Genomic DNA, 14,781 nt, shown 5'->3' with positions numbered 1-14,781 from the left:
TTATTTGAATATATTCACGCAATGACATTATTTCACTATCATGTGGGGGCAATTATTTCAATTTCACACATTTAAGTATTTAAATCTGGTGGTATGTAAGGCTTCCCCATGTTTCCACAAATCATTTATACTATCCAGGACACCCAACTATATTTTGTAACTGATCAAACTATACTTTCTTTATGTTTCCTCATCATCTTCCTTTTCTGTTTGTGTGGTGAATCCAAGAAACAAACATACCTGCATATCTTCTCGTAAAGAAGGTTTTGTGGAGGGAGACGGAAGGAAATGATTTCTACAATTATCGGAAACAGGCCTGCGGTCTTGATATCATACTCTCGGCGGTTGAAGAATGATCAGAGGTTTTATAAAGCATCAGCCTCCTGGACAATGTTAGTGTCAATTGTTAACAAGATTTCCGGAAACATAATTACATTTTAATACTAATTACAGGGTTTTCGCATGACCACAGGACAATGGATTCGAAGCCCTTACAGAAAGGGAATAAAGAGAATATATCATCAGACATCCCGAAAGGCCTTATTTCCAGTCCAGAGACGTCTAAAACGTCGCTTCAATTTAACAGACTGCAGCCACCTAAAGAGGCTTGTCGAGAAGATAGCAGACTTGATTTTGGGCAGTTCACAGCGCGCGAGGCTGTTCTTGATGAAGAATATTGGGTCAGTTATAATGACAAAACAAAGACATCATCTATGGAAAATACAATCTTTACTAGTTTCCTGAAGCTTTCCTTGTTAACTTATTGCTGATGTGTGTTGGTACCACGGCTTGATGTTTTGACGCCAGACTGCAGCATGGCTTCGAGCAGAAAGTCACTGGGAAGACAAAGCAAGTGACAGGTATGTGCTAAAATTCGAGGTCTGCACAGGTGCCAAATCCAAACATAAGCTCAATGCCCAAACATCTAATAAAAACTAGATGCATTACATACTTCAAGGCATTACATGAAAAGACCGTTAACTCTAGTTCTATTTTCTAACACAGATATGTTGAGAACTACAAAAGAAAGTTTACAGAACAGGTATCCAAATGAAGTGTCTTGCTAAAGCTCTGTTATCATTATTGTTTTTCGGGTTATATATCAAACTGGCCACCCATTGCGTAAAAATATCTCATTTTACCCACCCATCTCATCGGGGACTCGTTTAAGCCACTATAAACAAAATATATATCATTTTACCCACGTTACTATTCAAACCTTTTTACTTAATCATTTATTAAAAATTAACCGTTTGTTTTTTTACTACAAAACCACTTCGAGTACCTTCATGATTGTCTCTAGTATTTATCAAAATAATTTGAGAATTAATAAAGCAACATAGCTATCTATTTTAAAAAAATATTTAGTTATAAATATATATTTATGTGATCACCTTAACGATGTTGCTTTAGAAATTCCTAAATTATTTTGATAAATATTAAAGACAATTATGAAGGTACTCGAAGTGGTTTTGTAGCAAAAAAATAAAGGGTTGATTTTTGATAAATGATTAAGTAAAGAAGTTTGAATAGCGATGTGGGTAAAATGATATATATTTGGTTTATAGTGACTTAAACGAGTACATGATGAGATGAGTGGTTAAAGTGAGATATTTTGACGTAATGGGTGGCCTGTTTGATATATAACCCATTGTTTTTCTGGGTGCAATGTGTTATTTGGTATAAATTACATGCAGTAATCAAGTATATATAATGCACTGAAATTCTATTTCTTACTGGTGTAGGAATTCAATTCAATCAAAAGAAATTGCAAATCGCAGATTGGCCACAAGTCCACATGCATTCTGGCGGTATAATTTTTTGCAAATGTTGGAAACTTGGAACATGTTTTCTTTTTTACCTCTATATGACTATATCAGTTACTTTGGTTCGGAATACACTTGGATCCATAACAGTGTACCAGTAATTCTTCTTCAAAAGTGTTTATTGTTGAGTCCATTCTACTTCACAAGTATAGTTCTCATAACAGTAATTTTCTAATCAATAGGTAAAGAACGAACCGAGAAATGTCATACTGAAGAATGTAGTTGGAACCTTAGATCTGAGCATGAGACGTTTGTTGCATGGAGAAACCTTTCCTGCGGTAAAATGTTTTTAGATGACATTAAAGTTTTGATATCATGTTACATAGAACTCGTCACCTAATTGGCTTAAAACTTCTATTCTCATTACAGGAACGGGTTAAAATTCCTCTCTTCTGCAGCATCCAGAAAGAAGGGAGCAAATATGGTTACATTTCTAACTTATGTGTGGCCAAATCTGCGCGGCGCCAGGGAATTGCAAGCAACATGCTAAGTTTTGCAATAAAATCAGCTATATATTATGGTGAGACCATGAGATGGGTATATCATTGATCACAGTAAATTTTTCACTTCACAAAAATATAGCGGAACTTCCCTGCTCATAAGATATTCACGTGACAGGTGCTGAACAAGTTTTTGTACACGTCCACAGAAATAACAAACCTGCTCAACTATTGTACCAGAAGATGGGCTTTGAGGTATTACCATGTATCTTTGCTCTGTTCTCCTGACTATTATTTAATTATAAAGTACTGAGCTTCTTTTACATGTTTTACAACAGGTGGTCGAAATTGCAAGCTCCCAGTTATCAGCTGAGCAAACGTACTTGCTTTGCTTGCGAGCACAAGGCTTAGAAGAAAAATATCTTTGAGAAGTCGAAGGGAAGAATAATTTCACCTAAGTATAATTGAAAAAATTTCAGCCCAAAAGGAGTTCCTACACCCCACAACAATTGGTTCTTATAGTAACAGTAAAGCATATCAAGTAGATCTCAGAAGTCAAACCGCAATTAGAAAAATAGTTATGCCCATTTTCAAGGAGTTCCAGTGGTATCAGTCAGATTAAAAACTAATGCACAGTTAACATACTATGGAAATACATTCGGAAATAGTTGGTGGAATTTACCTTGGTCGCCAACAAATAGCAAAACATTCACCGATTCGCGGGACTGACCATGTTGAGAATCTTATTGCCAAGTCTTCTGCAAATTGAAAGACTGCAGACGGAAGCCATCATCGAGGGGGGATGTGAACCTGGCAATCAGAGTTGGTCAATGTATATTCAAGCACTTGACCAGGCACTGGGGTTAATAATCTGTAAAAAAACATTCTTAAGCCAGGCTATAACAAAGCCTAAAACTGTATCCTTGTAACCAATTTTAGAATATATGCCCACACAACTGTTCAAAGAAATAGCTAGTCATTTCATTTACACCAATGTTTATGTGTGTATATATATGATAAACTTTCTTTAGCTTCAACCATTAATTAACATTAGATGTATATCCATAACAATTGTAGTGAATTTGATAAACTCCACATGATTGTCAGCACCAATTGCAAAACATTGGTTATTGCCAGCTTAGAAAAAACAAAGGAATCTAACCACATAAAAAAAATCAAAACGGTCTAAAACACACTTAGAACTAATTGGTTTAGACTTTATAGTATGTAGGTATATATTTTAACACGTCTCGTCAATTCGAAGAAAATACCACCACATGAATCTTCCCAATATAAAAGGTGTATCCCTATTCACTTATTTAGTGGATATACATGGGGGTACCTTTTGAATCTTCACTGACAGGAACAACTCTCGTCTACTTGTAATCAGTTAGAATAGTCCTCCTATAATCATTTAGGAACAACCGGTCTCTTTTGTGCATAATACATAGGATTAGCAGGTACTTGAACGCCTGTCTTCACAATGCTGGCATGCATCTTACGACTAAGCTTTCCCAGATGGTTAAGCTTATTCCTGACGTAATTGTATGAATCTTCGATTTACTTCAACTGAACTCAGGGCAGGAATCCTTTTTGGCTCTCTTTCATCTATCAGGATCCTCATTCTTGCAACATCCTCCCACCTTCCAGCTTCAGCATAGATATTTACCATAAGGGCATACAAACTAATAGAATGGAAGTTCAACTTATACAATCTATCAGCCACATGTTCTGCCAGCTCAAGATTTCCATGTATTCTACAAGCACCAAGCAAGGCTCCCCAAACACCTGCATCTGCGTTTGACATATTATTGATGAATTCATAAGCTTCATGCAACTCACCAACTCTACCAAGAAGATCGACCATACATGCACATTGCTCTATGCCAGGCATGATTAAATAATCTCTGGTCATGCTTTCAAAATGCTTCCTCCCTTCTTCTACAAAACCTGAATGCCTACAGGCAGTCAGGACAGCTGTGAAAGTATAGATATTTGGTTTAATACCTTCTTCTTTCATTTTAGAGAAAAGCAAGACAGCATCCTCTCCATATCCATGAGATGCACATGCCGCAATTATTGAAGTCCATGACACAACACTTCTATAACTTAACCTATCAAAAACATCCCTAGCCAAAGTTATGTTTCCACACTTTGCATACATATCAATAAGTGCACTTGTGATTGAAACATTAGTTTCTAAACCTTTGCACCTGACTAGGTCATGTACCCATTTTCCAGTATCAAGGGCTCCAATACTGGCACAGGCTGAAATTACACTGACTAATGTGATAAAATCATATTCTACACCTTCTGTTTGCATTCTACGAAAGAGCTTAATGGCATCTGCACCAGCTTTATTTTGTTCATAAGCAGCGATGATTGCATTCCATGAGACAACAGTCCGGACAGCCATCCGATCAAACAAAGATCTGGCAATATCAACATGGCCACATTTACCATACAAAGCAACCAAAGAGTTAACCAGCGAAATATCAGAGATGAATCCCAGTTTAAAACTATAAGCATGAATCAGCTTCCCTGAATTAAAAAACTCCATACTGGCACAAGCAGGAAGAACACTCACTAAAGTAACAGCATTTGGTCGAACCCCAAAAGCCATCATATCTCTGAAAGCAGACAAACCCTTCTCAAAGAATCCATTTTGAACATACCCCGCGATCAGTGAAGTCCATGATACAATGTTCTTCACAACCATTTCACCAAACACAAGTTCCGAATTCCAAGTCTCCCCACTTTGCGAATACATAGTAACCAAAGAACATTGCACAACCACATCAAGAGAAACCCCGTTTTTCAAAACATTGCAATGCACTTGTCTTCCCTCCCAAAAAGCCGAGTGTACAGCACAAGCCCGAACCACAGACGGGAAAGTATAATCATCAGGCAATAATCCTGACTGATGCATATTTCTATACAGAATTATGGCTTCATGACAAGGACCCCTGTCAGCATACCCCCTAATCAATATGTTCCAGAGATACAGATTCCTCTCAGACGTAATATCGAACAGGTTGCGGGCATAGTCCATATTGGGAGAAAAAGAACAGGCAAGAGTGATGATTTTAGTTGATAATGTAAGACTTTGTGAAGACCCATCTTTCACAATCAAAGCATGAACTTGTTTGAGTTGTTGAAGATTGAAACAAGAGTTTAGAAGATAAAGAGAAGGGAGGGAAGTGTAGTTGCAAAAACGTATTGATTTGGAGGGTACGAGATTTGTCAAGACAGTGAAGAGTGAGTTGCGGCCAAGCATGAATTGGACAGATTTCAGTTTAAGCACCTGATCATCAGGTAATCCTGTGTTAAGTTTGTGTAGTGCGAGAAAGACCCGCTGGAGCCTGGAGCCAACTTCAAAGCCAACTCAAGATTATCAAGAGTTTAAATATAGGACTCCCTCCGACCCTCCGTTTAGAATTGTCAGATCAAATTAAACGACATAAGTTTTTTTTTTTTTTTTTGAATAAAAACGACATAAGTTTTAAATATATATTAAAATATTGTTTAAAAAATATATATATATATATATATAGGCAAACATTCAAGGGAGGGACTCCTTATATGGAGTTACATAGTGCGCCATTGTAAATCATCAATTTTATTATAAATTTTATTATAGAATACATATAAAACATGATTCTAATATAGAATACTATAACATATATCTATTTTAAATAATTTAACACTTAAAATTTGATGAAAAAAAGTATATTTTCGAAACTGATTCTACAACAGAATAATTCTGGATGATTATTATTCTGTTATAGAATCATGTTGAGATATTGCCTAATTTTAGATGATCTTTGGAATAAAAAAATTGTATAACTTCGTTTTCGGTTTAATAATCGAAATTTGCAATTATATTTCAGAAAAAATATAATTGAATATATATTATGTATATATTTATAATGGTGAGCTACGTAACTCCATATAAGAGGGTATGCTATGGAGTGCTACCCTCTATATATATATATATATATATATATATATATATATATATATATATATATATATATATATAAATATATATATATATATATAGGAGGAAGATCCTAAGAAAACCCAGCTTATCAAGAAAACTGAGAAACCCATCTAATCACCGTTGATCTTATAATCATGATCTAATCAGTATTTTATAAAAAAAGCAATTAAATCTAGTTAACAAGGGGTAGTTTAGGAATACAGATTTACTCATATTCAATCAAAGATGTATTCCATATATAAAGAGATTTTTTATTTTTGTTAAATATTTCTATCTTAAATCAGACATATAAATAATAAGAACGAATAGTACGTTCCATGTTTCTATCTTCGGTTAAAAGCTTAATAGCTTCCCCAGCCATTACAGACGAAGAACTTAACATCACTCAAGGTTAGCATTATCGATATGTTATTCAGTAGAATAGTAGAAGGAACACGAGAATATAAAAGAAGTCTGCAATATGATTATCTCCTGAATCTGCACATACTATGTTTTCCTCTCTCATAGAAGTTTCTCTTACACGTTTCTCTCTTGATTTTATACAGTTATTGATAATAGTAGGGAAACCAATTATCAACAAGCAGAAAATTTTATCAAGACCATTCTCACATAGTCAGATGTGTTGCTGAAAAGAAATCGTGTTTGAATCAGAAATTCAAGGATTTGCAAGCGGTTTTTGAATTCTATAAGGAATACAGAAGAGTTGGTGGTTTTGATTGTTTCTCTTGATAGCACTTTAGAACTCCAAAAACGCATAAGAGCTAGGGTGAATCTCCTAATCGTATAATTTACTTTCGCCTTTTGCATTTTCTGCAATTTTTCATCAAGTCGTTTTATGCTGCATGTAAATCAATGCAAAGCTAGCGCCATTACTGGATGACATGATTGTTATTACACGTTATATCTTGTTTAAATGTATTATTTCTATGTCAAACCAATCAAACTTCAAAATTTAAAAATTCATGTTTAAAGGATTTGAAATTAGCCTTTTTACACTATACATGTTGTATTATACTGTTAATAATTAGATATTATAGTGAATCTTGTGTGTGTATATACATTTTAAGAAAAGCATGTCAAAAGAAATTGGTCGATTATCTTTGGGAATCCCACCATTAATGGGTTATAAAAGCATGTCAAAAAAAAATATTGAATATCTTAGAAAATTTTGTTTATTTATTTTGCGTTATCTTGTGTATAATAACGAATCTCTTACCATTGTTATAAGGGATCATCTAATAATTTTGTTTATTACGATCTTTTAAGTGTTTACTAATAAATTTAATATTCTCCTAAGATTCTCGTAAGTGCTCTATTAATTTAAAATAAATTTTTTTTTCTAGGATCCTTTCAAGTGTTTTACTCATTTAATAATTTAAATTAGTAAAACACTTAAAAGAATCTCAGAAAATCTCTAAGATATTTAAATAAAATAAATTTTTTCTATGATTCTTTCAAGTGTTTTACTCCTTTAAATATATTTTATGATTTTTCTGAGATTCTTTTAAGTGTTTTACTAATTTAAATTGAATATTTTTTTATGATTTTCTTAGGTGTTTTACTTATTTAAAAATATTTAAGATTTTCTAAGATCTCTTAAGTGCTCTATTAACTTACAATAAATTTTTTCCTAAGATCCTTTCAAGTGTTTTACTCATTTAATAAGTTAAATTAGTAAAACACTTAAAAGAATCTCAGAAAATCTCTAAGATATTTAAATAAAATAATTTTTTTCTAAGATTCTTTCAAGTGTTTTACTCATTTAAATATATTTAAGATTTTTCTGAGATTCTTTTAAGTGTTTTATTAATTTAAATTGAATATTTTTTTAGGATTCAATTAAGTGTTTTACTAATTTAAAAATATTTAAAATTTTCCAAGATTCTTTTAAGAGTTTTACTGATTTAAAATTATTTAAGATTTTCTAGGATTCTCTTAAGTGCTCTAATAACTTAATATAAATTTTTTTCTAAGATTTTTCTGAGATTCTTTTAAGTGTTTTACTAATTTAAATTGAATATTTTTTTAATATTCTCTTAGGTGTTTTACTAATTAAAGATTCTATTAAGTGCTCTATCAATTTAAAATAATTTTTTTCTAGATTCTTTCAAGTGTTTTACTAATTTAAATATATTTAAGATTTTTCTGAGATTCTTTTAAGTGTTTTACTAATTTAAATTGAATATTTTTTTGAGATTCTATTAAGTGTTTTACTGATATAAAACTATTTAAGATTTTCTAGGATTCTCTTAAGTGCTCTAATAATTTAAAATAAATTTATTTTTCTAAGATTTTTCTGAGATTCTAATAAGTGTTTTACTAATTTAGATTGAATATTTTTTTTTTTGGATTCTCTTTCAAGTGCTTTACTCATTTAAATATATTTAAGTTATCCTGAGATTCTTTTAAGTGTTTTACTAATTAAAATTAAAATAATATTCATATTTTCTAAGATTCTCTTAATGTCTTTATTAATTAAGAAGATAGGAATATAGGCAAAAGTCCTGTGAGTTGGTTGCTTTTCTCAAACGTAATTCTCATCAATCTTCTGCAATCTCTCGTTGTCCAGTATGTCAGCGCATGAGTGCTATATATTATATTTTTCTCCCTTTCCATTATCTGATCAAGGAAACAAACCTTGCAAAATTTAAACCTTTTTATTAAAAACCAAATAAGAACAGTAGTATAACGGAAAAAGTGATAATAGATTATACCACAAGGAAAGGAACAAATCCAATAAAGCATTGTCTTGACGGGTTTATAATCCACTGATCAAAATTCTCACCAAGACATTGTTATAGATACCCACACCAGTTATATTTGAAGCACCAATCCAAATCAGCAGAATAAGACAGAATCTTCAAACACACATAAGGTGTTCTCGAACCCTGTATTTAGAACATTGGCGAGAACAATGCGAAAGTTCAATTTAAATTCCAAGTTAACCAATTCCGATGATTTGAGAGCATCATATATAACTTCTGCAAAAATCTTATGAGGATACATATAATCTTTGAACTGTGATCTCTAAACATCTGTATACTCTATTTTGTAAGAATTCTCAAACATTAACTCCTCCTTCGGCAAGCCAAGTACATTCTGGACATCATCTTCTGAAAAGTTTATAATATTCTCACCAATTGAAATGCTTGAATCGATTGGATTGTAAGACTTTGAAATCAAAAAACTCAAAGGTTGAGGGTACTCCTTGATGTTGAAAAGTAGAATCTTTTCGAATCGAGTATCCACAACCCATTGCCTTTGTGCATCTGAAAGATTGTCCGCGATTCTCTTTAAGAAGATAGGTTTGGCTCGAACCAATAAACGGCCGGTCTTCTTGTGGAGATTCTTCTCCGCCATTATATCTCTGAAAAGGAAGCGAGGCTATTTTGCGATAGTTTGAAAATGAGTACAAGAGTCACAACAATTAAATGGTATGAAGAAGATTTAAGATCGATGGGAACGATATGTCGTACAAACCTTCGATTGATGAATCACAGTATTTACACGACCTCGTAACTTTCTCCTGCTTACAATTCTAGTGGTTCTTCATGACAATGTATATATGTAATGATCTGATATGTAATGATTTGCGATTAATTTGTGTGCTTTGATTGGATTTTGGTAGATGCCAAAATTATAAGATTTTCAATTAATCAAAAATAGATTCCTTACAATTTTGCCCCTGTGTGTGTTAGATTTTGATATTTTTTGATTGAATTCAATTTGGGAAATGATTATATATGACAAAAATAATCAACGGCATCTAATAAGGTTCCTCAGTTTTCTTGATAATTTAGTTTTCTCTGGAACCTCACTCTATATATATATATATATATATATATATATATATATATATATATATATATATATGCTTTTGATCATATACAAACCTTTTTTAAAATAAAAACTAAGAACGATCTTGTCCCTCCATTGAATAATCTCATCTTTTAATCTCAGCCATTCAAATAAATAAATTAAAAAAATATAAAAAGACAGAGATTTGCTGTAATTAATCTTATTAACAGCGTTTCTTTCTCTCTCTTCAATTAACGCTCTTTCTCGCTCTAAACTATCTCGAAAGCTCTCGGAATTTCATTCTTCGCTGCGATTTTGTTCAGAGCTGATTATCTCAGAGTTTCGTTTGTCCTCGAGATTCGCTTATCCAGAGCTTCGTTTGTTCTGGAGATTCTCTTCTGATTAGGTTTTAGCTGATTATCTCATAGCTGATTATCTGATTTGAAGGAGTTTATTCAGTTTATTCAGTTAATTCATAGCTGATTAGCTGATTTGAAGGAGTTTATTCAGTTGATTTGAAGGAGTTTTGTACGAAATTGAGTTTTATATCATTGATCGAAGATGATTACACTGGACTTGGCTAAAATCAGTGATAATCAAGGTATTTTTTTAGTTATAATTTATAATTTGTGATTATTCCGTATTCGATTTGAATTATAGTTTTCATGTTGATAATCAAGTTTTTTGTTTTAAGAGTTTGCATAGATACTGTTAATTATGTAGTGATTTTGCTTATAGTGTTTGTTGATTTTGCATAGATTCTGTGATATAAGTTGATGAATTCAGTGTGTTTGAATGTTTTAAAGTTGAACTAGGATTTGAATCTATGTGAGAATTGATTATTTTTTTTTGCCGGTATGTGAGAATTGATTTAATTTATGTATAATGTATAGTGTTTTTTTTTGAATAATTGATTATTAGTAGAGAAATATTGCAGAATTTGTTTCTATATGTCAGATTTTGTGATGGAGGTTAATGAATTCACTTTGTTTTAGTGTTTTAAAGTTGAAATAGAATTTGAATCTATGTGATAATTGATTTGATTTAGGTATAATGTTTAGTCTTTTGTATTGTCTTTCAAACTGAATAATTAGTCAGTGATATGTGCCTTATTTTGTGATTAACAGGTTCGACTTGTGGCGATTGTTCTCGTGTTGGTGCTGTTGACATTAGTGATGGTATTGTTTCGGATGATTGTGATAGTTCGATAACAAATTATACATTGTCTCCTGGTGGTCAGAAGTATTTTTTTTACCAAGTTGTGTTGGTTCGATAGAGGTACCATTTGCTAATCAGATTTTTGATAGCTTAGAGAAGGCGTTTAAGTTTTATAAAGAGTATGGAAGATTGGGAGGTTTTGATGTACGAAAAGGAACGGGGAAAAAGGATAGTGAAGGGACAATTATTTTGAAGCACTTTGTTTGTAGTAATGAAGGTTATAATGTAGTTAATCCTGGCTGTGATGAAAAGGTTGGTAAAGTGGTCAAGGAAAGGCGTACGGGGTCTCGTAGATGTGGATGCAAAGCTAAAATTGTTGTCAAGATTATGAGTCAGAATAGGTATTTTATATTGAGTTTTGTTGAATTGCATAATCATGTTTTAGCTAGTGAAAACGGTTGTCAGTTTTTGAGATCTAGTAGAAATATGAGTATTAGTTTGCGGAATATGATATTTGATGCTAGTAAAGTTAACATTGGATGTAGCAAGGCTTTTAGTTTGGCAAAGGAAATGGCTGGTGGTTATAGTAATGTAGGTGCAACGTTACGTGATTTTAGAAACTTTAACCGGGACTTGAAAGAATATGTTGGTGAAAGGGATGGACAGATGATCATAGATAATTTCAAGGTTATGCAGGAGACTTCAAAATCTTTTTATTTTTCTTATGAGTTGGATGCAGATGGACATTTATCCGTGCTTTTTTGGGCTGATGCCACTGGTAGACGGAATTTTGAAATATTTGGTGATGCGGTTTCTTTTGATGCGACATTTGATACGAACAAGTAAGTTATATAATCTGTTTCCAATAATTTTGTTGTTTATTTGTTATATTGTAAACTGTTTATGTTGATTGATAGTACCATGTATTATGTGATACTGTTTTAGTGATTCAGGTAGTACATTTTAGTGATATTTGTATTTGATTTCAGTGATATTGATCTGTAATTTCAGTAATGGATATAGTTTATTCTAGTGGTATTGTATTTGATGCTTTGTATATTATGTTTAAATACAGCTTCTTTGTTTTGTTTGTATTTTATTGTAGGTATAATATGATCTTTGCGCCGTTCATCGGTGTTGATAAACATGACCGATGTGTTACATTTGCTGCTTGTCTTTTAGCAAAGGAGAATGTTAATCATTTTAGCTGGGCTTTTAGACATTTTGTAAAGGCAATGGGACGAAATCCAGTTGTTTTGATTACTGACCAGTGTCCGGCAATGAAAATAGCTATCCCTGATTGTTTCTCTTCTGAAAATGGATTAGTTGCTAGCAAGCATCGTTTATGTATGTGGCATATTATGCAAAAATTCCCAATTAAGGTACTAATTTCATATCATGCATATTGTTTGAGTTGATTTCGTCTAGTGTAATGTATGAAGTAAAAATATATAAAATATTCGTTGAATGTAAATGTACTGACTTATTATTTGTTAGTGTTGCAGCTTGGTAATCGTTTATGCAAGGAGACTGACTTTGTGGAGAAAATGAAGGCTTATAATTGGTCATCAAATCTGGAGATTGAGGAATTTGAAAATGGCTGGAAATCTGTTATTAAAGAGTTTAATCTTGAGGAAAACAAGTGGTTATCTGACATGTATGAGCTGAGGTCATCATGGGTTCCTTTATATTTTAGGGACAATCCGATGTTTGGTTTGTTGAGGACAATAAGTAGGTCTGAGAGTGAGAATTTTTTCTTTGGACAATTTCACAAACAAAGTGACAGACTTTGTGAATTTTGGATACGTTTTCAGAGTGCTATGGATAGGCAGCGGAATGAAACAAAGAGACTAGATCATGAGTCGAATGCAACGACTCCTTCCAAACTGTCCAGGTGGTTTCTTGAAGATGATGCTGCTGAAATATTTACGCGTGGAATTTTCTATAAGTTGCAAGAAGAAATTTTGTCTTCCTGTTTGGAAATGCAAATTAAGAAGATGAGTGAAGATGAAAATGGAGTAACTAATCTTGAAATTATAGATGTTAAAGTCAAGGATAAAATTTTTAAGGTACGTTCTCTACAAACTATTAGAATAAATTTTATGCTAATTGTAGGTGATAAGGTCTCATGTCTGTTATTTGAAATGTAAATAATATTGTTGTTTATATTTTGGTTTGCAGGTTGCTGTGAGTAAATCTCATGCTGTATGCTCATATAAGAAATTTGTTATGTGTGGAATAGTGTGTAGGCATGCCTTTTGTGGTTTGAAACAAATAGGTGTTACAAAATTTCCTAGAAGCCTTGTGTTAAATAGATGGATGAAAATTGCTGATTGTGGCAGTGGATTGGATGTTGATTTGGTGTCTACTGATTTTTTTAAGATGGAGAAGGTGTCCTTGAAGTTTACAAATATATGGTATGATTTTCATCAAACGGTTAACAATGCTGGAGTTGATTTGGATAAACTTGAATATGTGCACAAAGCTATTAAGGATATTAATGTTGATCTTGAGAAGTATGGTGTTGATTCTGTTGAATTTAGTAAGAGGGATCATACTGCAGCTATGGTTGGTGAACAGCCTGTTGGAGAATTAACTGTCCTTGTACCAAACATTTCGAAGAACAAAGGAAATCATTCAAAAGATTGATCAGTGATCGGGAGAAAGCTGTGAATAAATCAAAGAAAAGGATTAGAAGATGCAAGGAATGTTCTGCCACAACTTATGATTCTCGAACTTGTCCGAAGAAGAAAGGAGGAGCGGAAACAAATAATGCTCCAGTTTAGTCATCATATATTAGTAGTTGGAAAATCTTCATGCTGATACTGAGGTTTTAGATAGTGATATTGACAAAGTTGTGCTGGATAGTGATATTCATTTTAGATAGTGATAATTTAGTTGTAATTTTAGTAGTAAACTGTGTACATTTTAGTGATATGTACTTTAATATTTAGTGATTGCTATATACATTCTAGTGATATAAGTGGTTTTCTTATTATTAATTTGTTTTTGTGATGATATACTTAGTAATAGTGTTCTATTATGTTACTTGTAGTAATCATGTATACTTGTTCTTGTTTGCTTTGGTCTTTTTGTCTTATGTTTATGGTGCTTTGGCCATTATTAATAAATCAATGTTTGTTGAGTAGCAATTATTTGTTGAGAAGCCATATATATTTTGTGAGAATCTTTTTTGTTGAGGTTTATAGAAGAAGATATATAGTAATTGCATAGCTGATAAGAGTGTTTTACTTGTACATAGTATGTCTTTATTTTAACTCTGTATTTTAATGTCATATATTGACACTGTGATATGGACTCTGTATTGATTCTGTATTGACACTGTATTTTAATATCATATATTGACACTGTGATATATTGACTCTGTATTGACTCTGTATTTATTTATACAACAAATGTACTATATAGTGAGGCTGAGTTGCAGTAATAAGATATGACAAAATAAAAGAAAATGAGAATTAAAGACATATTTAACATCATTAAAAAAACAATACTCATATATGGTCTGAATGTTAATAACAGGTCTAAAATCACC

At 32.2% G+C, this 14,781-nt stretch overlaps 3 protein-coding genes across 4 annotated transcripts; 2 read left to right on the top strand and 1 right to left on the bottom strand.

Annotated features, from left to right (window-relative positions):
- Positions 1-258: 258 nt before the first annotated feature.
- On the top strand, positions 259-3,235 carry LOC108196669 (GCN5-related N-acetyltransferase 6, chloroplastic). 2 transcript variants are annotated; one of them, XM_017364067.2, is made up of 9 exons: positions 259-392; positions 473-680; positions 808-860; positions 1,006-1,042; positions 1,746-1,811; positions 2,009-2,104; positions 2,196-2,346; positions 2,445-2,521; positions 2,605-3,235. In XM_017364067.2, the coding sequence occupies exons 1-9, from the start codon at positions 289-291 to the stop codon at positions 2,692-2,694; spliced, it is 882 nt and encodes a 293-aa protein (XP_017219556.1). In that variant the 5' UTR covers positions 259-288; the 3' UTR covers positions 2,695-3,235. The 2 variants fall into 2 exon arrangements, with proteins under 2 accessions (XP_017219556.1, XP_063937494.1); XM_064081424.1 differs by lacking the exon at positions 1,006-1,042 and having other exon boundaries at positions 1,746-1,923.
- A 390-nt stretch (positions 3,236-3,625) lies between these two features.
- On the bottom strand, positions 3,626-5,703 carry LOC108196668 (pentatricopeptide repeat-containing protein At1g08070, chloroplastic). The gene has a single exon (XM_017364066.2). The coding sequence runs from the start codon at positions 5,541-5,543 to the stop codon at positions 3,795-3,797; it is 1,749 nt and encodes a 582-aa protein (XP_017219555.1). The 5' UTR covers positions 5,544-5,703; the 3' UTR covers positions 3,626-3,794.
- A 4,925-nt stretch (positions 5,704-10,628) lies between these two features.
- On the top strand, positions 10,629-13,874 carry LOC108194755 (protein FAR1-RELATED SEQUENCE 5-like). The gene is made up of 6 exons (XM_017361693.1): positions 10,629-10,668; positions 11,195-11,245; positions 11,344-12,067; positions 12,331-12,607; positions 12,731-13,294; positions 13,407-13,874. The coding sequence occupies exons 1-6, from the start codon at positions 10,629-10,631 to the stop codon at positions 13,872-13,874; spliced, it is 2,124 nt and encodes a 707-aa protein (XP_017217182.1).
- Positions 13,875-14,781: the final 907 nt, after the last annotated feature.

Source organism: Daucus carota, chromosome 7 (assembly GCF_001625215.2).
Source record: "Daucus carota subsp. sativus chromosome 7, DH1 v3.0, whole genome shotgun sequence".
Classification (NCBI taxonomy): Eukaryota; Viridiplantae; Streptophyta; class Magnoliopsida; order Apiales; family Apiaceae; genus Daucus; species Daucus carota.
The sequence above is the reverse complement of the archived record's forward strand: the minus strand, read 5'-3'. Positions and strand labels throughout refer to the sequence as shown.

What these genes read in the sequence shown, in the direction of transcription:
- LOC108196669 (XM_064081424.1), top strand. Translation starts at nt 289, where the DNA reads ATGATTTCTACAATTATCGGAAACAGGCCTGCGGTCTTGATATCATAC. An exon ending in GCATCAGCCTCCTGGACAAT is followed by an intron (nt 393 to 472) that starts GTTAGTGTCAAT and finishes GCATGACCACAG; the next exon opens with GACAATGGATTCGAAGCCCT. An exon ending in ACCAGAAGATGGGCTTTGAG is followed by an intron (nt 2,522 to 2,604) that starts GTATTACCATGT and finishes GTTTTACAACAG; the next exon opens with GTGGTCGAAATTGCAAGCTC.
- LOC108196668 (XM_017364066.2), bottom strand. Translation starts at nt 5,543, where the DNA reads ATGCTTGGCCGCAACTCACTCTTCACTGTCTTGACAAATCTCGTACCC.
- LOC108194755 (XM_017361693.1), top strand. Translation starts at nt 10,629, where the DNA reads ATGATTACACTGGACTTGGCTAAAATCAGTGATAATCAAG. An exon ending in TGCTGTTGACATTAGTGATG is followed by an intron (nt 11,246 to 11,343) that starts GTATTGTTTCGG and finishes TTGGTTCGATAG; the next exon opens with AGGTACCATTTGCTAATCAG. An exon ending in GCGACATTTGATACGAACAA is followed by an intron (nt 12,068 to 12,330) that starts GTAAGTTATATA and finishes ATTTTATTGTAG; the next exon opens with GTATAATATGATCTTTGCGC.